The 24,776-nt window shown below is 35.7% G+C and overlaps 1 protein-coding gene and 1 pseudogene across 1 annotated transcript; one reads left to right on the forward strand and one right to left on the reverse strand.

Moving 5' to 3' along the window:
- The window catches only part of LOC110022042, a 6,471-nt pseudogene extending 4,776 nt beyond the window's left edge, over nucleotides 1-1,695 (forward strand).
- A 506-nt stretch (nucleotides 1,696-2,201) lies between these two features.
- LOC110022052 (amidase 1) lies at nucleotides 2,202-22,992 on the reverse strand. Its single transcript, XM_020720830.1, has 9 exons — nucleotides 22,804-22,992; nucleotides 22,420-22,572; nucleotides 21,525-21,649; nucleotides 20,830-20,955; nucleotides 12,561-12,743; nucleotides 12,305-12,452; nucleotides 4,780-4,948; nucleotides 4,531-4,665; nucleotides 2,202-2,559 (listed from the first exon to the last, which is right to left on the reverse strand). The coding sequence occupies exons 1-9, from the start codon at nucleotides 22,929-22,931 to the stop codon at nucleotides 2,407-2,409; spliced, it is 1,320 nt and encodes a 439-aa protein (XP_020576489.1). The 5' UTR covers nucleotides 22,932-22,992; the 3' UTR covers nucleotides 2,202-2,406.
- Between the last annotated feature and the right edge of the window lie 1,784 nt (nucleotides 22,993-24,776).

Genomic DNA, 24,776 nt, shown 5'->3' on the forward strand with positions numbered 1-24,776 from the left:
CTCACCCAACTAATATTTGTAAACGCTTTTTGACAATTTGCTTTGGCTCTCCACAGTCCATGCTAGTAAAAAACCTGCTTCAAAGAGAGGTTCTCTAATTGTATCAGAATCGATGATTAGGAAACTTTTATGTCTGCTTTGTGTTTCAAACTGCCACTACAGTTATGTTTGAGGAATTATTTTCTTGCAGTTTTTTAGAAATTCTTGTGATAAGAAGCTACTTTTTACAATCAGATTTGTAAAGTATGGTAGCTTTAAGGAAACTGCTGTTTGACTTTCTAAAAAACAAATATTTATAATTCACATGCAAACTTCCTGAAAATTGTTTTTCTTATCATAACTTTATAACCATCTTTATAAAAAATTGCAGCAGTTCCAAACGGATATAAGTTACCAAACCACAGCATGGCAACTACAAAAATAGAGAGCTCAACATCACTGAGCAGTGATCTTCTATACGACATACTTCGCCGTCTCGACGGTCCTTCTCTAGCGAAAGCTGCGTGTACTTGTGCTGACTTCTGTTCCTTATCAAAAGAGGAAGTATTATGGGAAAACGCATGTCATTCTCTTTGGCCTTCAACTCATAGAGATGATGTTAGGAGTCTCATCTCCTCCATTGGTGGGTTCAGACGGTTCTACGCCGATTGCTTTCCCCTTATTGTCAACGAGGACATCCCCGCCGTTCAAACCGACGACAATCTTCCATATCCCGCCGATTGGAACGAGGATGATTACTATGGGGACAGTGATGAAAATGAAACAATCTTCCCTTCTGATTTTGTTTCCATTGTTGATGTGAGGTACAAAGAGAAAACAGTATATTCAAAAGTCTTATGGGGAATTCCTGATTCTGACGGTTCTAATGGTTGGTTTCATACTTGCCCATTTCGAATCGACCTGCTCCGCTATTCAGATGGAACCGGTAACGAGGATGGTGATGTTATGCTCTCAGTTGATGACGGTTTGCCGTCCATCACATCTTTAGAGAGAGAGAGAAAAGATGGGAGATTGTGGAGGGATTTGCACGAGGGAATTGTGCTAAGCTGAATCATTGTGAATAGAAGATTGAAGCAAGCAGCGAATCTTACGAGCTGGAGACCGCTCGGGAGGCAGAGGCATTGGCCGACTGATCGAAACTTCGTTCTTCGATTCGGATCGATTCTTCCGGTGAAAGACATTCCCCCATGCCAGGTTGCAAAATGCATCATTGTGATGAAATTTAGTATTGTGGGTGCAGGGAATGGAGAGGGTGGTATGGCTACAGGTCTGAGATTAACTGAGTTGAGTATGCAGGTGGAGAATATGGCGGGAGCTCATGTTAATGGGCGGAATAGTCTGCTTGTTTTAAAAGAAGCTTTGAGTTGCAGGAGAAGCAGAAATTATGGGGAAGTGTTGGAGTACTGTCACTTGTATTTGAAGGCTCAGAATGAGTTTAAAGAGGAGAAAATCAGGAATGAAAGCTGGTTTGATAAGGTTTATATAATAAGCAGCATTGCAGTAGTTGCAGCTTTTTGCTTTTGTTACATACTTTGATAATGTAAAATTGTATTCTAGAAATGTTCTTGCCTTTTCTTTTTATAAATAGATTCACTTTGCTGTAGGCAAGAGATTAGTTTATATTTATCCTGTGATGGGCTGTGTTTTGACAATATATGTAGTTGTTTTATACATCGACATTAGATTGTATGAAAATTTGTGTATGATTGACTTAGATTTTAGAAGATAATAAGCTCTATGGTTGCTTTTAGGAGGAATAGTGGATTTTACTTATTTTTATGCTTAATGCTGAAGAATTATAATAGATTTTTATGAATTTAATTGGCAGTTATTTGGTTATGTGAAACATGAAGATCAACTTTATTGTTTTTTGACTTTGGAAAGTTTAGAACTAAAGTTTGTGCCAGTGGATTTTATCTCATATCTAAGGGAATAATGCTTCAGGTGGTAGATATGTAAATACATAAGGATTGTGTGGTAGATTTGTAAATACATAAGAATTGTGTGGTAGATATGTAAATGCCCCTATACCACATAATTCTTATGTATTAACATATCAAACACCAGAAGTTTGATATTTACACTAATAACACCTTATGTTTACCTATGCATGAAAAGATGAATTTCAATTTTAAAAATTAGAGACGATAGTTATTTGATATAATGTTAGATTTGGGTGGTATGAATGTAAAAAGAACATGATTTACAGCATCTGGACCCTAAGAATCCTTGACGGTGCTCTAGAATAAGATTTTCTCTAAATTTTCTCAAGTGATAATAAACATGAATGCACCTCTTTTTCAAAGCAAAACATCACTGTTTATTTGTCTTTCCAGAATCATTACCGTTCATTCATGTCATTAAGCAGAATGTGTACAGAAAATACAGTAACTATCCAAATGTTCTTCACAAACCAGATTCCCAAATAGCAGCAGCTCGTTCTTTTACAGTTTGATAGAAAGCCTGAACAAGATGAAGAAGGAAAAAATCTGCTCCATCTCTTGCTAACAGAGAAACTGAAACAGGAAGGCCATTCTGCATCCCCAGTGGAACAGAGATCTGTATACAATGCCAGAAAGAAAAAAAGACGAAAAATTTACATACATACCACTCAATTCCTATGGATTTACATCTCACACCTAAATTGCAATTTTTATAAATATGTCATCTTAAGGGTCTGTTTGGGGCAGCTGCAGCTTATCTAGCTTATGCTGATGAGCAGCTTATCTTGATAATCTGCTGATGAGCAACTGATCCGGATAAGTTGGCTAGTTGTTTGGTTTGTGCGTTTGAAAAACATCTGATTCTGAAAAAGGACTATTCTGCCCCTGTTCTGAATAAATTATTTAGTTGTTTGATTTGTGTATTTTGTAAACAGCTTATATAACAAATATGGCTTCCCAATGAATATTTGTGAGCAGAAGTATGAAATCCATCTTTTTGCAACCAACAAATCACAAGCTTATATGTCACTCACTTTTTTGTGATTTAACTGATGATTTTGAAAAGAAATTTGATTTCTTTGCTTATTTATTGATAGTGTGGTTTATCTACTTATTCTTTACCTAGGAAAAATCAAACAAATTGGATGCTCCTTTTCTATCGTGCCAAAATCATAAATATAACAAATAAACACCAACCTAACCAAATGAAAAGTACCGTTGTCAAGAGAAATTATTCTCATTTCATACATCAAGAAAATTGAAAGCCAGTGCAAGACAACCAAAACTAAAGACCAGACAAACGAGAATCGTTTTCTAGTTTTAACAGATGCAGTCAACAAAACCAAGTTTTAAGTCAGCAAACATGATGAGATAAAACCAGGTAATGGGACCTTTACATACATACACCCACTTCTTATGAATTGACTTATCTAACAACTAAAGTTTTCTTTTGTACATTTATACCACACAAATCTTTCATATCATATAAAAAGTACCACATTACAATTTTTAAAAAGTGAAATGAACATTTCATGCATAGAAAAGGTGGTGCATCTAAAAATTGAGGTTTAGGCGTTATCTATGTAAATACATAGAAATTAAGTGGTATATATGTAAATCTTCCAATAAAAATATTTTCCACTGCTGCCTCCACTTACAAGAAAATAGATATACCCAAACATGGTATATCGAATAAAACGGAAAGAAAGCAGAACTCACAAAAATCCCATTTTTTTTAGATAAAAAAGTTAGCACAGGAAATGATAAATCAAAGCAAGAACGGGATGAATCAAAAGGACCTGAGGATGAGGACAGCTGGGTTTAACGATGACCATGAAGTGCTGCAAATCCCAGGCTCCGAGAGAGTAAGCATCCGACACAAGCATCTGTGCCGAACCACGAGGAGCCCTAAGTGGCACGGCCGTTACATAGATCGCGGCTCTTCCTTTAGCTTCTTTGCGCTTGGGAAGAAGAGGTGAGGGCTTTGGGGAAGAAGAGGTGAGGGTGAGGGAGAGAGGCGACGGACACCGAGCGAAGGAGGAGGCGGACAGCAGGAGTGCACGAGAGTAAACAACCATTCGAACGCATGTCGAATCCGCAAATCGTGAACGAAGGAGTGCCAAAGAAGGAAGAAGCAGAAGGAGTGCCGAAGAAGGAAGAAGCAAAAGAAGAGTCCTAAATCGCGAACGAAGGAAGAAGAAAGAAGCAATGTCGAATCCGGGAAGGGGCAGCGGAGTAATTGGGGGCTAAACGCGATAAGGGAACGCGGATCGCGGGGCTAGCCCCGCGATCTGTGTGTAATGAAAAATAGGAAACGGAGTTTTGATAAACACATCTTCAACGCGCGAAACAAACAGTGAGGCGGCGTCGCCCTTATAAGTTGTCCCAAATGGGTCTTTACCTATGCATAAAAAGGTGTATTTCACTTTCTAAAAGTTAAATAAGTGGTATTTGTGATGTGATACGAAGGATTTGAGTTGTACAAGTGTAAAAAAGTAAAGTTTAAAGGTTAGATATGTAAATACATAGGAATTGGATGGTATTATTGTATCAAATATTAAAGGAAGGAAAATTCAAATTTGATTACCTGGCAAAAGCCAGACATGCCTGCAACGGCTAGCAAACTGAAAGCTTTGGCACGAAAGTCGCTCAATGTAATACCATCCAGGTTGAGGTTTGGAGGTGGCCCTGGAACGGTAGGTATTACAAGGACACCGTAGTCCTGAATAAAGAAACAAGAGAAGAATTACACTATAATGTTGCCAAAGAGGCACTAATTTGCAAAAACTAAGTAGTCTGAGGCCAAAAATGTAATTGAAAATTTAAGAATTGTAACTCCCAAAAGGTCAGTCCAAACAGCCTTGAACTCAGCCTTTAATTTCCAGCAGCTTTCTAAATTATCATCTGTTGATGCCAGGGCATCCATTACTCTTTCTGATATTCCAGGACCCAAGTTGGGTTTCACATTATTTAACCATTCCTCATGATTACATTTAAATTCAAACCTGCCAAAAAAAGCAATAATTCAGCATTATATTTTATACTATCTTCTCTATGAAAATTGTATAACCATAGGATTTTGACTATGAACTTAAAAATATTTTCTTAGTAGATCAATGTTTTCAAAATTAGAGTAGTAAATTGGTGCCATTGTAGAGGCTAACTTCAGAAACATGCTAAACAATTGAGTAAAGTGTCAAAATAGTCAGTTGACTATTTACATATGGTCATCTTTGTCCCAGAGTTTAAAAAAGTATTAAAATAGTCTCCATACTCTTAACTAGGGGTGTAAATGAGGCTCAATTCGTGTTCGGCTCGTTTATATTTCAAGCTCAAAAAATGTGTTCGTGTTCGGCTCGTTTGCTCAGCGAGCCGAACATGAGCTGTTCACGAACAAAGAGTCGTTTTGACAACCCTAATCTTGTAGCCATATGATGTTAAGGGTTGGGGTAATATTTAAAAATTATTGTTTATATTAAAATATCATTTGAATCTAATTTAATAAGTTTTATTCCATTTTCTTAATTAATATTTTTAATTGATTATAAATCTTTGTATCCTTGTAGTCAACTAATTTTTTTAAAAATACTAATCATATATATATATATTTGATGAGTAATATTTCAAGCCAAAACAAGCCGAACACGAACAGACAAATTATTATCATAAAACATTTAAAATCATATATTAACCTACCAAATACATTAGCAAATGGGTAACACAAGAGAAAACATATCATATGCTATTTGGGAGGAAAAAAATGATTTTTTGTGACATGTGCTTGATAGAGAAAGAATTAGGTTATAGGCCAACAATACATTTCAACAAAGAAGGCAGACAGACAACAACAACAGAAAATCCTTAATCCCACTATGTGGGGTCGGCTACACGAATCCTTTTTCTCCATTACATCCTATTTAGTGTCATATTTTCATTAAGTTATAATAAATTAAGATTATTTTTTTTACAATATGCCCGAGTCTTCCTAGGTTTACCTCTGTCTTTCTTAACATAAGCGAATCTAAAACATCTACTTTCCTAATCAGACCATCAAATGGTCGACGTGGATGGTCGACGCTTAATGTGACCAAACCATCTAAGACGACTTTCTTTAATTTTTTCCGTCACAGGAGCTACTGAGCTACACCCACCAACCCTATCACGGATATATTCATTTTGCATTTTGTCTCTAAGTGTAAAGCCACTCATCCACCTAATCATTCTCATTTCGGCAACACTTAACTTAGTATTATGCTTCTCTTTTAAAAACCAACATTCAGCGCCATAGAGCATTGCAGGTCTCCTCACCACCGTCTTATAAAATTTCCTTTCAGTCTAAGCGATACTTTTCTATCACACAAAAAGCCCGAAGCATCCTCCACTTCAACCAACCAACTTGAATTCAACTATTAACATCCCCATCTATATCACCATCACTTTGAACAACAAACTCGAGATATCTAAATCATTCACACCTTTTAATAATTTGATCACTCAAAGTTACACTTCTGTCACTAGAGCTACTACTACTAAAATTACATTCCATGTATTCAATTTTAATTCTACTCAAATGAAGGCCTTCAGACTCTAATGTAGACCTCCATAATTCAAGTTTTTCCTGGGTTTTTTCTCTCGTCTTATACACGAGAAGTATATCACTTGGCTGACAGAGTATTACAAAGAATTTTCAAAAGAAAACTAGAAGATTGTATGGTCGAACTAAATTAAAGAATAAATGAGATCAGTTATAAGAAGATTGAAAATTTTTAAAAAGAACTGAAAAGAGGATCTACCAGACTTGGATGGGATTTAATTAAAAACACAATAAATGCATCAAGGGATTGATGGAAGGAGAAATTAGAGGTGGTTTGAATTTTAAATAAATTGTAATTCTATTATGTTATACCTAGAATTACTTGACATTACTTTTCTTTTTGATTGTATGAATGACAGGTTGTGTCAAATATTAATAAATTTAGATTTGATGGAATTGAACCTGAGCTAGAGGATAGGTTTGAACTCATGTTTGGTGCCATTGTTGCAACAGATTGTAATGTCTGGACTCCTCAAGAAGCAAGAACAAAGAGATGACCCCAATAAACCAATTTAGAAATCATCGCACAACATTAATGAACACAGTGATCCAGTCATGTTGGGATGTCACCTTCCTTAAAAGAAAGGGCAAGTCACAATAAAAAGATTGGACCTCCAAATTTGAGGAGTCAAATATCATAGTTGGTTACAACATGTACTAATTTATCTTCTGAATCTAGTGACATAAAAACTTCATCTATTTCTGAAGTAAGAAAGATTTTAGAGCAAATTGCTGAAGTTTATAAAGATATGCATTATGTCTATACTTCATGAAGCTACTTAAAAATCCTGTCAAATGGGAGTTCATCATATCTATGGCCCCTACGCAGATAGTTCACAGCTTGCACTTCTTCCACGAAAATCATGATGACTAATCTTTATCATTTCTATGTTCTTCAAGGGGGGTCTGTTATTAAGTATTTTATTTATTTTTCAGTGAAGTCTGCTTATTACGGAAACATTACGTTGGTGTCTACGTTTTTTTTTTTTATTTTATGATAGGACAATTACCTATTGTAAAAGTTTAATTTTGTTTTTGTGATGTCATTCGTCTTGTATTGAAATGTGACATGCTCATAATATATTTCGTTAAAATGTTAGTAATTGTCATATCTTATAATGTAATAATGCTCCTAATTTTTTTCAGCAATGGATGCTACTAATAGAGAACATTACAAAAAAGTTATTATAACAGTTGTATGTCTGTTGACCAAATACTACAAATCGTTTTCTTGGACTCCATGCATGACCTTGACCTTCACGAGGGATAAATAGATAAGTGAAATGCTTGAGGGCCATCCAACGAGGTTTCATAACATATTTCACATGAGTCAGGAGATATTTACTGATCTTTTGAATTAACTCCACCCTAGTTATGGTTTTCATAATTCTTCAAGAACGACATCACGAGAGGTATTAGCTATAACATTACATATTTTATCATATAATCAATCTATAAGAGCAGGTTGCAAGAGATATCATCACTCAACCAAAACTATCAGTAGATATTTTTTAATGGGTTTGAATGCTTTGGTATGTGTGTCTTCCAAAATCATAAAACTTGAAGATCCAACTTTTGAAAACATTTCTAGACAAATTTCCTATGATCAACAGTGTATGTCATACTTCAAGGTATGTTTCATGCAAACATTTTTCAGACATAAATTTTGAAATCTAAGCTAAAGTAGATGTGATACATCATTGTATTGGTATCATTGACGGGACATGTTCACGCTTGTGTCAAATACTAATAAAATTGTATACATTGGACTGTGTGATGCATCTACATAAAATATGATATCAGCATGTAACTTTAATATGTGTTTTGCCTTCGTCATGGCTGGGTGGGAGGGTAGCGCTCACGATAGTAGAATCTTCAAATTTGCTACCCGTTCCCATGTGCACAAATTTTCCCTCCCACCTAAAGCTTAGTTGACAACCTATCAAATAGTTTATTAATTTCAGTCAAACTGGCTAATTACTAATGGTAAACAATTTGTGTAGGAAAATATTATTTAATTGACGTCGGTTACCCATTACAACGAGGATTTCTTTAGCCATTTTTTAACACAAAATATCACATACCAAATTTTGAGAGGGCAAGCCAAGTTGTAAGAGGAAGAAAAGAGACGTTGAATAAACGTCACTCATCATTACGTGATGTCATTGAGAAGGCGTTCGATGTTTGAAAGAAAAAATGTGTCATTTTACGAGATATGTCAATATATTCTTTTGAAAAATAAGTTAAAATTGTTCCCACTACAATAACTCTCCATAATTACATACGACGTCATCATTCACAGTTTGATGTTGATTTTTCATTGTAGATGGGAAGAAACCAGTTCCTCCAAAAGCATATGATTATCAAATGGGACAAAAAATTACAGACCATACTGATATCGCTAGTCCAACCATAGGTGTTGGAGATGGTGTCGAAGAGATGGCTGAATTACGTGAAGCTATCACCGATTCCTTAGTTACAATTGATGTATTATATTGTAATTCACTATTATTGTCGGAAGAAAATTTTAGTACTTTTTATTGAGTGTTCTTGTATTTTTTAGGTATAGTAAGTTATAATTTTTATGTATTCCTATAAAGAAAATGATATCATTTCAATACCAGATCAATACCACTCCAATAATATATTCTCCCAAAATCGACGACACCACCCCAATATCACATCAATATCACCCTAATACCACTTCGATATCACCCCAATACTATAATACCACCCCAATATCACAACAATACCAGTTGAATAATATATGACACAAAACCCCCGATACAACTTCAATACGACATCAATATCACCCTGATACCACCCCAATAATATTTTTGGCAGAAAACTCTAAAATCACCTCAATGCCACATAAATATCACCTCAATGCTACCTCAATATCAACTCAATACCACCAAAATAATATCTTGGTACAAAGCCCCCAATATCACATCAATACCACCCCAATACCATCTTAATACACTAATACCGCCTCAAGACCACACCAATAATATTTTGGCATAAGACCTCCAATATCACATCAATATCACCCCAATACCACATCAATGCCACATTATGACCGCCTTAATACCACCAATAATATTGTGGCATAAGACCTCTAATATCACATCAATACCACCCCATAGTATCTTGGCACAAAACCCTCAATATCATCTTAATACCACCCAGTACCACCTCAATCCCACATCAATACCACCCCAACAATATCTTGACACAAAACCCCCAATACCACATCAATACCACCCAATACTACCCTAATAATATATTGGCACAAAACCCTCAATACGACCTCAATACCGCATCAATAACACCCTAATATTACCCCAATACCAACCCAAACTATGTGGTATGTATGTAAATTCTGGTTTTGGTTCTCATGATGAAGTTTGCTGAATTTTGTTTGGTCTAAAAACACATTTTTTTTAATTTCAAGACAAAGCTAACCCTCATTGGAAGAATTTGTTTTTGGCACATGTATTTTACTTTCTTTCAGTTAATATGGTTGTATTCTTTATGAAAGATTTGGATAATATCAATGAAAAAAATTAGAGATTTTATTAGATATATAAATGCAAAGAACTCCGGTAGTATGTATGTAATGCCCGTTATTTATACAAACTATGCATTTCCTTTTCTTTTCACTTTTTTTTTTTTGCATTATTATGTGCTAATCATTAAATTTATAAGATTATATTATTAAAAATGGGCTCAAGCAATTCGACAAGTTCCAATGGGACAAAACATTGACCAATTTCGTGATTGCAACCTATTATGCATTGTCTTCAAGGCACAGAAAGGTGATAATGCTGGTTGAATATTTTATAGATGTCCAAAAAATTTACAGAAATTTAACAAATACATATTGTAAACTTTTTCAATGGGTTGATGAACCAAGAGATGCAATATTGGAGCGAGGTAATCAAAAAGATAAATGCTCCTGATGATATGGTGAAAAATGGTCTCAAAGACTTAAAATTTCTTGTGAAGACCTTGCTCTTGTTTGATTTTGTAATCGTATCATTGTTGTTATTATTGTTAACGTGTATTTGCTTTGATGATGTTGTTGTACTTTGGAGAACAAGCTGTTTTTTTTGTAAGAAAACTTGTATGTTTGGCTGGGATACAACTTACATTGAATATATTATGTTTGTATGATTATTTTGAGGGCATAAAATTGGGTTAATATTCACCTTAAATTCTTTTATAGGGTTGTCAGTAAAAATAATTTCAAAAATTAACAATAGAATTATTCCACAGACAACACTCTCAAAATTGTGTTTTTCAAACAGAATTGTGTATATATATACTAAGGGGCATTACAGTCATTAGCTCACAAGAATCACTTTCAAAATTGTACTTTTCAAATAGGCCAACTACGTCTGAAACATCAGTTTCTAAACAACAGATTTTCAATGACAGCTTTTGAACTGAGATTTTGTACGACCACACCCGAAATAAATGCACTATAAAATGGCTCATTGCAATGAATCAGGAAAACATTTTGACATTTCTCTTCTAAATAATTTAAATGTAAGTTATATTCATTACTGGTATTTTATTTATAACAAATCATAGCAGGTTAAGAAAGGCTTAACAAGCAAAAGACAAGTCAAACTCAGACGGAAAGTAATAAAGTAGCACTTCAGGATGAAACAGGAGAAATTTCACAATTAAGTTGTTTCAGAATTTGGATTGTGTTTTAGACAAAAGATGAAAATTTCAAAATCTGTGATATTATTCATTCATGACGACAAGATTATTCATGAGACAAGTACTCGATATAGACATCTTTCAAATTTTATAAGTCATACTTTGCAATTAGGGGTGTAAACCAGGCCTAGCTCATGGTCGGCTCGTTTATATTTCAAGCTCAAAAAGTGTGTTCGTGTTCGGCTCGTTTGTTTAGCTTATATCCATTAGTGGTATTTTATTAACAATTCATAGCAGGTTAAGCAAGGCTTAACAAGTAAAAGACAAGTCAAGCTCAGACAAAAAGTAATAAAGTAGCCCTTCAGGATGAAACAGAAGAAAAATTTCACAATTAAGTTGTTTCGGAATTTGGATTGTGATTTGGACAAATGATGAAAAATTCAAAATCTTTGATATTATTCATTCATGTCGACAATGCTATTCATGAGACAAGAACTCGGTATAGACATCTTTCAAATTTTATAAGTCATATTTTGCAATAAAAGAAATTTTAAGAAAAGGACCTGCAAGAGATTATCCCATCTACTGATGCTTGCTAAGAACGAAATGGTTCAGTGCAATGAGGAGTTCTGCTAATCTAGATTGTTCTTGTATCAATGGAGCTGAAAATTAGAGAACTTTTTAAAAATCGCCTTAACTTAAATTTTCTAAATAAAATCTACATAATAAAAAAAAAAATAGCAAAATCGATAAAGTCAGGAACTTAAAACGAGAAAGTAGGGATTGTCCGTAATTTAAAATGAAATAATAAAGATTATCTGAGATTTAAAATGAAACACTAAGATTGTTTGGACTTTAAATCTAGACAATAGCACATAATTTGATTAACAGCAGCTATTTTACCTATTTAAATTCATCCTTATAAATATAAGGATGGAGAAGGTGTAATATTTTTTTTTTTATTAATTCCTTTGTAATTATGATATTAATGAAGTCTCATCAGTAAACTATCAAAGTCATATTAGGCAAATTTAATATAGCAAATAAAGCACAGAATAAAATAGGCAAGAAATAAATTCAATCAATATCCACATACCTCTGAATCACACGCAAGGCATACGACAGAGCGCCTAGTGCTGGTATTGGAAAAGCTTGACTTTCAGGGACTGTATTTATAAAATTTCTTGAAATAGGAACCTTCTGAAGAATATAATCTCCAAGGTTTTCATAGGTAATCAGATGACCTGTTCATAATTTTTGCTTGTTTAATAAAAACTTCTAAGCAAAAAAAATGATCCACTGGTGTGACTTGATAAGTGAAAAAACAAAACTGTAAAATTACATGCACTAACTTCCAAAAGTGGCCCGGACAAACTCGACGACAATATGAGAAATTTTTTCACCAAGTAGTCCAAGATACTTGAAACAGTCATTAGCGATAATAAAGCGAGTTGGTTCTACATTTACTTCACCGGGCAATTGCAGTAAAGTATGGCCGACTTTGCTTGTGGTCACAGGATCTCTTGCAAACCATCCTGAGGATAGATTTGTAAAAATAATTGTAAATAGCATGAAAGTATCGGTACATTGAAGAGAAGGGCAACACAAAGAATTTCTAGTATATATCCACCAAAATACTTCATAAATGTTAATGTTTACGGATAAATATGGTGGCTCAATGGCGACAGGGTTTTTTTTTTTTTTTTTTTTTTTTTTTTTTTTTTTTTTGAACGAAATACATTGCTTTTGTTTTGAGTTGTGGACCAATAAGATGCTCATTGTACCTCCATAAAATTGTTTAAAGTGCATCAGCAACTTTAAATTTAAAACGAGTATAGCATCTAATCATAGAATTGCCACTCCTAATAGAACATATATGAGACCAAAATTAAAAAAAAAAAGTATTTACATATCTAACACCCTAAGTTTGATATTTACACTATAACACCTTATTGTCATAAACCACAATGTCGTGATGCTTGTCTAAGACAAGCAAAAACATCATTTTATTAACACTTTCCAGTATAGCCTCAAGTGAGAGTGAGTTTCTCATAATTTTTTGTAATAGATATTAAAAGTTTATCTTTTGAGGCAATAGCATCATTTTAAACAACCCACCGGGAGAAGGGAAACATGTCGAAAAAAATAACCGCTCTAAGATAAGAAAAACATATCAAATATCACAAAAATATATCAAATTGAAGCATTTTTATATAGGGGCATTTACATAGCACACTATTCTAATGTATTTACATATCTCACACCTAAACTTATTTACACATATAATGATATGTCATCAACAAATTCTCATCATCCAACATGAATCTCAAAGCATGACATGGATCTCAAGATAACTTTTTGAGCAAAAAATATCAAATTTCAATTAAAATTCATCCAGAGCTCCAATTTCAACGAACTGACAATCAAACAAACCAGCTCAGCGAGATAGACTCAACGGTATCAAAATTGATCCAATCACAGTCAAATCAATCCCCGATCAAGCCATTAAACCACTTTTGAAATCATTCTGGGAATATTTAGAAAGTCAAACGGATTTCAAATTGGGCAAGTCAATAGTCAAATCGAGCATATCGACAAGACGAATCCAAAGAACCAAAATCGTTTAATTCCTGTATCGTTAAGATACTAAAATATCCATAAAAACCCATTATATTACGGAATTTTTTTCTTGTCGTCCAAGTAAAATAGTTAATATTCATTCATTAATTGCAACCGGAACTCTATAAATAGAGTCTCACCCATGTCATGAAAAGGGAAAAGAGCTTGAAGTCTGAAAAAGAGCTTGTAACTTGAAGGAGTTGAAGTTCAGCATCACTCATTCAGTCACCGACCGTCATCGGTCAGCATCGACCGCTGCCTATTCCTTGCAATGAAGCACCACACGAAACAACCTACGAAGCGACGCATCATCCCGAGATCAGGCTGACCTTAAAGACGGTGCAACAACTACCTTGAAGATGGTATAACAACGCACCCCGAAGGCAGTACAACAATGCACCACAAATACGGTGCAACAATGCACCCCGAAGACGGTGAAACAACGCACACCAAAGACGGTGCAACAGAGAATCTCAAAAATGGGGTAACGACACATCGCATATGCTCGTGTAGCTCCTGACTCCGGCCTTCATAACCTACGAACGTCATTATTACTCACCACTACGACCTACATAACAAACCGCGGCCTATGTGTTCCAAGACTCGTGTAGCTCCCCACTTCGGCCCTCGCGGCCTACTGGTGTCATTACTACTCACCAATATGACCTACATGACTAACTATGATGAATGAGGTGCATAGCTCATGCAGCTCCCGACTGGCCCTTGCAACCTACGGATGTCATTACCACTCACAATTATGGTCTACGTGCCAACTACGGCTTTTATGGTTCATAGCTCGTGCAGTTCCCAATTCCGGCCTTCATGGCCTACAGACGTCATTATTACTCGTCAACATAATCTACGTGACCAACTATAACCTATGTGGTCCACAGCTTGTGCAGCTCCATATTTTGGTTCTCACTCCCTACGAACATCATTACTACTCACCACTAGACGTCATTGTTGCTCACCACTATAGCCTAAACAACCCATGTGGTCCACAGCTACTGCAACCTCTTACTACATCATCTATGACCAACCAACGCTCCTGTAGCAACCATCTACGACCCATCTGGCTAACTACTGTCATAGTTGTCAACTATAAATTGTATAATAAGTTGGCGCTACAACTAAGGCTGTCAATTTGGCTCGTTGTTCGTGAACAACTCGTGTTCGGCTCGTTAAGCAGCTCGTGTTCGGCTCGTTCGTTAAGCCTAACGAGTCAAACACGAACAAATTTTTAAGCTCGAAATGTAAACAAACTGAACACGAACCACAGTTTGTTCGCTCGTGTTCAGCTCGAAATGGCTCGAAAAAAAAATTAATAACTTTTTATATAACAATATATTACATATATTATTTATATAATAATATATTATATATATTTATCTCTAAGTTTAAATCATAACACCTCATGTGGCAATGTGGTTAGTGTATTTTTTTTTATATATTTGATCCAGATTCGAATCCCACATTTTACATCTATTTTTCTCAATTTAAGTTTAACAAACCAATTTTGAGCCGATATTTCGAGTCGAACACGTGTCAAACACAAACACAAATATTTAAATCGCAGCCCTAGCTACAACCACCATCTACTACCTCCGCGACAATTAATTATAGCCCTTGCAGTCTTTTGTCACCAAGAACTATAGCCAGATTACGGATATATAACATTGTAATTCCATCTCAAATTCAGGAGAAGAGTAGCGGGTTATTTTAACTGGGCTAGGCCATATAATTTTTTTGTCTTTCAGAGGTTTTCCACATAAAAAGTCGATGTGTCTCCTCCTGCTTCTCTTTAATTACATGTGTGCTGGTTTTTCATGCAATGCTAAGAAGATAATTAATCATTACTCAACCGTCGTGAATCTTCTAGCACCCATCAATTTGAGTCATCTACGAGAAATGAAATCTCGTTTGGCGTTGTCTTCAACTCTAATACACCAAGCCTCTACTTTATTTTTCAATGATGCACATCATCTAATTAGAAAAGAAACCTCTTTTGCATCTTGAAGATTATCTTTAAAGCATTCTTCAATGTGAGGGGTGACCTTCACTGCATTTTCAAAAGGTCATTCAAGCCAACATCCTGGGCACGATGCAGTAGGTAAATCTTCTTGCATCCTATTCAGATACAATGTCTTTCAAATCTTCTTCCAAGTTGTGGGGCAACCTTCATTGCAGTCTCAAAAGATCATTCACGTCAACTTCCTGGGCACAATTGTAGTGGGGTAGTCTTCTCGCATTCTATTCAAACACAAAGTCATTTACAACTTCTTACAGGATGGGGATAACATTCACTACAGTCTCGAAAAGATCGTTTAAGTTAACGTCACAGACACGACTGAGGTATGTTGTCATCCCACATTTCATTCAGACAATAATTCTTTCAGAAAAACTTTTAAATTGAGGACAATCTTTTTCACAAATAACGCTTCCTCAGCACCCCCTCGCCGTACTAAAGTTCCTCTTTAACTGGATTAGGAAGCTGATTTCTTCAAGGCTCGATAGATGAGCAACTTTACAAACTCCTGTGGACAGCGTCCCCGCTGAGGAGCAAAAGATTCAAAAGAAACAACTAACAAGTTGTCAAACATTATTCTTAAGTATGATTGTAACTATATTTCCAAGAAAACATACGATACATTGCGACCTAAGCCTCAGTTTCAAGAAACGCAGAGTATCTTTGAAACCTCATTCTAGGCTTAATTGATCACAGGGGACTCGATTCAACATCTTTCATCACAGGCTACAGTCGTCAAATAGAAGGTTCGAATAATAGCCTCGGATAGGTTAAAAATCCTTGATAGCTTTCCTTTGACCTCTTCCATAACAGGTTACAGTTGTCAAGAAAAAGTTTCGACCAACAACCTATGATAAGTTAACAATCCTGGATGAATTTCATATAACTTTGTTCATTACGGGTTAACCTCGTTGAGCATCTCCAACTATACAATACAGGATGGGTCTTACATTCTTAATGGATTTTCCTTTCAACTCCGCTCCAACATAGTCTATAGTCGTCTGACAGACGCGCTTCAACTAACAACCTAAAAAAGTTGAGCATTCCTAGTGGTAGACAAGTTCTCCACTCATGCTCCTAGAAGTCGAACCCAAGAGGCAAAACTCGATGGAAAGCTACGATGCTCCGAAAAGACAAGCCCATGATACAAGTCTCGATGGAATGTTATCATACCCATAGATGTTGAGCCCAAGACACAATACTCGATAGGAAACTACGATGCTCCAAGATGGAAAGACCATAAACCAAGGCTTGATGGGAAGTTATAATGCCCCTTGAAGTTGAAACCAAGAAGCAAGCCTCGATAGAAAGCTACAATGCTCCTAAAAGTCTAGTCTCGATGGAAAGCTATCATATCTCTGGAAGTCAAGTCCAAAAAATAAGACTCGATGGGAAGTTATGATGCTACTAGAAGCAAGCCTACGAGGCAAGTCTTAATGAGAGCTACCATATCTCCGTAAAATGAGTCTAAGAGACAATGGAAAATAGTATTGGGCAGGGTCCTCACTAAAAAGACTCCATAATAGTAAGTGGTCAATAGGGTCTCCACTCAATGACCTCAGAAGACTACAAGTCTCAGAAAACACAAATATATAAAAGACCTAAGAAGGTTACGAGCCTCGAACGACACCAACGCATTTCAAACTTTTACAAGGCATAAGCCTAAGAAGGCACAAACCATAGAAGATACAGGCCTAAGAGGGCACAACCTCAGAAGGCGCGAGCCTCAAAAGGTACTTGATTCTTTCTATATAAAGTGCACGTGTTATCTTTGATATAAAATTTTGCATGTTTGAGCAACCAAATGAACCCATAAGGCAAAAAACCTAGAGCTCGACAGCAATACGCACCCCTGAAGTAGGACAAAAATGATCCATACATTGGGCAACAACATCCTATAATTTGAGTAACCACAATTCAGAATAAAAGACGAAATCAACCTCAGAAGCAACGTCAAAGACTTACAAAGAAATAAATTATCATCTACAAATGTCACATCAGACAATTAAAGATTTCTACAGAGGCTACAAGAGGTCGACTCATCTTCAAATGATGACGAAACACATCCTCAAAATTTTGGTGCTTCTACTAATCCTTAGAGGGACAAGATTTTCCAAATAACGTCATCACAAAAGCACAGAAACATCCCCCAAAAAGCACGGCAGAAAACTCTAGTATTTCTTCATCACCTCCATAATGTGCGATAAGATTCTCCCCCAGAAAGCGCGATGGCAACAATGGAATCTCCCCTGGAATGTGCAACAGCGACACATAAATCTCCCCACAAAGTGTGGCGGGAAAACTTCAGCTTTTCTTCGTCTCTGGAATGTGCAACAACCGCACGAGAATCACCACTAGAATGTGCGACAGCAACGAGAAAGTTCTCGGATCATTTGCTAGACAGAGACGGTGACAACTTTCTTCATTTCAACAATAAGAAAGAAGATCTCCGGTCATCTACTAGACAGGGACGATGACTACTTTCTTCTGCACCGCAACACAAAAGATAATCGCGAAAGATCCCGAAGGTCCTGCTGGGCAGGATTAGGGATAACTTTTAGGACAACTTTTTTCTGCACCGCAACCAGAAAGAAATCTTTGAAGTCCGAGGATAACTTTCATGACAACTTTCTTCTGCACCACAAGCAGAAAGAAGAACGTGAAAAAACATCCCGAAGGTCCTGTTGGCCAGGATCGAGGTTACTTTTAGAATGAATTTCTCCTTCTTCATGATAGAAGATCGAAAAGAGAGAAAAAAAAAGAAATCTTTTATCGCATGATGGGCAGGGATGAAGACAATTTTTTTTCCCTCTCCTCTCTTCTTCTGGGAAATCTCAGAACACCTATTGGGCAAGGATGGGGACTCCACCCCCATCATCTCCTTGGCCTATTTATATGTTAAAAAAAATTCTGACATTGAAGGCTCATTATTAAAAAAAAAACCAAGGAAACGGCTTTTAGCCGTAAAGAAGAAAAAATAAATAAAAACAATTGAATGCAGTTGTTTCGCATTCCTAATTCCCCGGATTTGTTGTCGTCGTTCAGCCTTCCGGTCGTCTTGCTCCCTTGCATCATACATGAATTAGGTGGTATGAATGTAAATGCTGACTTCTCATAAATAAATATATATGAAAGGTCGGTGTGCGCTAACCAACCAGCCCAAAAGAAACACAACAAATAAGACGGACCAACTGAGTTGCATTTGTTTTCAGCAAATATACAATGATATAATATACAACACAAATTATATTTTGCAGAATTTCAATATTTTCGACTGATAAAATTGGTCTCACCCAAAAATAGGAAGACGATTGATACGCCATCAATAAATTCTCATCATCTAGTATGAATCTCGAGGTATGACACATATCTTAAGATAATTTTTTTTGCAAGATATGTTCAAACTTCAATTAAAATTCATTTAGAGCTCCAATTTCAGCAAACTGACAATCAAACTAAATGTTAAATCTAATGATCTTATAGTCAAGTTGAACGTCTCGATAAGACAAATCCAATGAACTCAAGATCGCTCAATTCCGACATCATTAAGTCACTCAAATGTTCATTTAACGTCGTCTACTCGAACGAATCTCTCTGGGCTGTCCGATCAGAGTGGTTCGTATTTCTTCTTTAATAGCAATCGGCACTCTATAAATAGAGTCATGCCCCCCCTCTTAAGAGAGTTGAAGAGAAAAGAGAACTTGAAACTTTAAAAAGACTAAAGCATGGAGAAGGAGCTAAAGTTGTCTCCTACTCCTACAGCTACCAACCACCGTCGACCACTACTTGTCAGCCGCCACCAATTACCATCGGTTGGAGCCCACTCCTTGCAACGAATCATTGTACGAAGTAACCTGCAAAGTGGAGCATCATCCCGAACACTAGATTGACCCAAAAAACTGTATAACAACACATCCTACAGATAGTGTAACAACGCACCCCTGATGACAGAGCAGCAATGCACCCGAAGACGGTGTAACAATGGAGCAACGCATCTTGAAGATCGGGTAACAACGCACCTCACTTATGCTCATGCAGATCCAAACTACGGCCCTCGCAACCTATGGGTGTCATTACTACTCACCAGTATAGCCTACGTGACCAATTACGACATACGTAGTCTACAGCTCGTGCAGCTCCCGTCTCCGGCCCTTGCAGCTTATGGAGGTCATCGAGGCTCACGACTATGGCTTATACGACCTACGTGTTCCACAACTCCTGCAACTCTTTACTGCATTATCTATGGCCAATCGACGCATCTAAAGCAACCATCTACGACCCACCTGGCTAACTATTATCATGGTTATCAACTACAACTTTTATTATAAGTTGTCATCGCAGCTACCGTCTATAACATTCACAACGACCCACCTGTTATTGCTAAAAATTACAGCGAGATTACAGATTTACAAAATCATACTTCCATCTACTCAAATTCAGGAGAAAAGTGGACATGTGTACTCATCATTCATAGTTGATTAATTAAACTGGGCTAGGCCCTCTGATTTTTTCTGCTTTCTGGAGTTTTCCATGTAAAAAGTTAAGTGTTTCATCTTGCTTACTTCTCTTAAATTACCTGAGTATGTGTTGATTTTTCATGCAATTCTACGACGATAAATAATCATTACTCGACCATCGTGAATATTCTAGCGCGCATCACATAACACATTTTTAATATCACATCAAAAGTAGCCTTATCATCACTTTTAAAATAAAATACACATTTTCATGCACAAGTTTAAAGCAACAAAATGCTATGTAAATATGAAAGTTTAGGTGTGAGATATATGAATACATAAGAATTGTGTGCAACGTATGTAAATTTCCCTTTACTTTCTATAAAAGTCAAGTCCACAAAGTTGTTGTCGACTGCCAAAACAAAAAGAATCATTAGTAATGAAATCAGAACCTTAATTGCTAAGACAATTATTAGTTAACAATGAGGAACTCTATCAACGACAAGTTCTACTCCCTACCAACAGTATCAAAGCTTTGAGCCATGGGGATGACATGCCTAGTGGAGACAACACCATGCGAAGGCCGGAAACCAAAGACTCCACAGTATGATGCTGGTACTCTCACACTTCCACCAGTGTCGGTACCTGTTAAGTAATTTCAGAGCATATAACTTGGTTAGAACACAAATTAATATGGATAGACCAAGCGATAATGAATTGATTCAATTAAGAAGAACAATCTTAAGAATGTAGCTTTGAACAACTATGCATATTTCATACTTAAAATAAATAAAATAAATTTTTACTTTATGAGAAATACAAATAATTTATTTGTATTAATGTTCTTAGGGGAGGTGGTAGATTCTAACTAATATTGTTTAGTATTTTTTTGTGGAGGAATAAGTGGTTAAAACTACCAAAAGGTCTAACTGATATTGTTTAGTACTTTTTTTTAGGAATAAATGGTGAAAACTACCAAAATGGTCTCTAACTACAAAGAGAAGAATACTTTTCAATAAAACATTATATTCCTAATTATTTCATCGCGCATACTGAAAGATTCTCATATGTTTTTGTAAGATTTTCTTGTTTTGCAGCTTTCTTTTAGTCTTTTCTAGCTTGATTATATTCAACTAAAATAACTGTCTAAGATTTTTTAATGATTTTAATGTATTAAATAAACGAAGGACAATTTTACAGCAAACAATAATCACCTAGAGAGAAATCAACAAGGCCTGCAGCAACAGCCACTGCAGATCCACTAGAAGATCCTCCAGGCACTCGATCTGGAGCACATGGATTAATAGGTGTCCCGTAATGCTTATTCTCTCCATTGATGCTGTAATCAAATGGAACTAAGAATGTTAACAGAACTTTAAATACCACATCAATAAGCCTTAACCACAAATACATAAAAATATATGGAATAAAATAATGAAACAAAATCAATTACATATTAACTGATGTGTTGTTTAAAATTGGCAAATAGCCTTCATCTGTTACAAATAAATGAAAAATATAAGCACAACCCTCATGTTTTAGCCTATATTCACCTATACAAAAAGATTTACAGATAAATTAACCTTTTTATTTGGTTTATGAGTATAATATCATATCATAAGGTAGCTTTGTGGCTATAAAACACCAAGTGAGTATTTTTTGCAAGTACATCAATGAAATGAATTGAAATATAAAGTTGAAATAGGAGCTAGCCCAAATTGAATATTCAGAAGCCATTCCGAACCAGAAAAAAACTTTACGAATTGATCTCCCAAAAACATTAAATAACGATTTGATTTCATAGGCTCTGTTCGGTTTGAAGGATCGTAGAGAATGTAAATGTATTTTATATCAGAATTTTATTTGAGTTCAAATGTACTGAAATATATGAATGCATGCATTTATCTATGAAAAATGAATACATTCATTCTTAAATATGCAATTTCTAAAATCATACAAGTGAATGAAAACTAAATTGAACATAATTCTTCGCCATTTCCATTTCCTCTCTTCAAATTCCTTCAAACAAAGTAGAGTCATGGTGTTCATAATGTTCATGTAAAGACAACCAAATGAAGTGACAAATGAAGCGGTTCTTCACACACTGACCTGTAGGCCATTTCATCCATCACCGTTTTACCAACACAAGTAGCTCCTGCTTGGAGAAGAGCTAAAACAGTTGGCGCCGTGGATGTGGCTGGCATATGAGTCCTTGCCCAATCTGGATTCCCGAATCCAGTAACGTAGCCATCGATATCAAATCTGCTTTCAAATAAATCGTCATTAGAACTCGCAGATAATAGCAAAATCCGAATAACAAGCTCTCATTCACAATTTAACGCCTAAAATTTCTTCTCAGATGAAGAGAGCGAGAGAGGGATAAATCAAAGGCGTGGTATAAAAGACATTCAATAGGCTAAATGCGGGATTAGGTCATAGAAGAAGGAGGATTGGTGATTCAGAAGAGGCTTGGAGGAGGAGATGATGGCTTACATGTCCTTGACAGCGAAGATGAGGCCTTCAAGTGGTAGTGACGGCAAATCTGGGGAGCGAGGCAAAGGGTAAAGGTCAAATCTTTGAATGAAAGCTCCGTACTCTTCGGCCTTTGATTCCGCCATCATCCTGCTTGTGAGCTCGCTTGGCTGGTTGGCTGTTGGTTTCCTTGTCACCCGAAGGTATCATATTCTGACCAACCAAAATATTGAAAATAATGAAAAATTTTAGTTTAGACTGTATTATTTAAAATTTAGATGAATTTATGACATTTAATTTGAGATAGATATAGTTTATATAAAATCATTTTTTGAAACATATCCTAATAAAAAATTGGCATCATTTTTTAAAAAAAATTAATATTAAAAGTGATATTCAACACTATTAGGCTTTTTTAAAAAAATTTGGACATATATTTACAAGATAAAATTAAAACAAAACTATTCATAAATTTTAATTATGTTATGAATTTCATCCATACAAAATTTTTAGATCTCTACTTGACATAAATATCTTAAATATCAAGATTATAGATTTTAAGTCGTTTTTTATTTCTAGGCATTTTTGTAGATCATAGTTTATCACAGTAGGATGATAATTTAATGTTTTAGATTTGCACGAGGATCAAAAAAACACATAAATAATAGAAAGGTAGCATGATGATACACCAAACTTTTTATGTGAAGAAACTCGAAAAGGGTGGCAAAGTAATCAACTATAAGTGTGTTGGTATAAAGATATATCGTTCTCTCAAAACTAGAAGGGTGGTGTTATTATTTTCATCACATATATCATTTGTCAGTATGCAAGTGTTACAAAAAATCATCATATTCTAACAATGATGATTGTAAGTAATAGTTGTCAGTGTTTGGTGGTTGGCGACGGCAAGTTGCAATGGTGATCGATGACTGCGGATAACGAAAGTTATCATTTGGTCTTCGATGCATATTATATACTTACAACTGTATATGGGATTTGATTTTTACAAGCAGAAGTCACCAGCAGCGGCAAGCAAGGGCAGCCGATAGTGGTTTATGGTGGTCGACGAGTAAGGGTGTAAACAAGTCAAACCAAGCTTGAGTCATAGTGAACTCGAGCTCAGCTCGTCAATCAAAATAGAAGCTTGTACTCGAGCTCTATCTCGTGTCGAGCCCATACTATGAGTTTGAACTCAGCTCATAAGTTTGCTACCGGGCTCGAGAGCTCAACTCATTTGCTCAAACTTAATGGTGGTAGCAACTTCAAGTGTTGTCATCTGAGGAAGTTGTGCCCAATGAGTGCAACTCTATAACCTTTTGATCCTATTGTTGGAATTAATGGTTCAGTATGGCTCTGCTGCTGCAATTTTTTTTTAAGAATAGATATGATAGAGATTATTATATTTTACTCAATATAATTGAGTGAGCTTGTGACTCGATGAGTTAAGCATTCATAAGCTTAACTCGAACTACTTTAATAAATAAGCTAAGCTTGACTCACAAGCTCATTAATGAGTCGAGTTTAAGCTGGCTTGGCTCACTTACACCCATACTAATAGGTGGTGGTCTATGGTGGTCGGTGACTACGAAGACCAAAACTTATCGTTGAGTCTTCATTCGATAACTAGCTCTGAAGTTTCTCTTATGCCCCCCATTTCCAAGTGAAGAGAAGCGTCTATTCATAGCCTCTGTGGGAGAGGCATTTTGGTCTTTGGCGAATAACTTTCTAGTCACCTAATTGGACTATAGATATTGATCTCCATTGATCATAAAGAAGTTTTATGGATTTAAGTATCTTAATGACTTTGGAATTGATCAATCTCATGCTTGTTGGATTTCTCTCATTGATATGCTCGATATGATTACAATATATCAAATTTGGAGTTGATTTGACCATTCAACTTAAGATCTAATGCCTTTAAATGTGCTCTAATGACTTGATATGGGCTTGATTGGACCCAGATCCAACTAATTTTGGCATGGTTGAGTTGGCCT

This window comes from Phalaenopsis equestris, unplaced genomic scaffold (assembly GCF_001263595.1).
Source record: "Phalaenopsis equestris unplaced genomic scaffold, ASM126359v1 Scaffold000165, whole genome shotgun sequence".
NCBI lineage: Eukaryota > Viridiplantae > Streptophyta > Magnoliopsida > Asparagales > Orchidaceae > Phalaenopsis > Phalaenopsis equestris.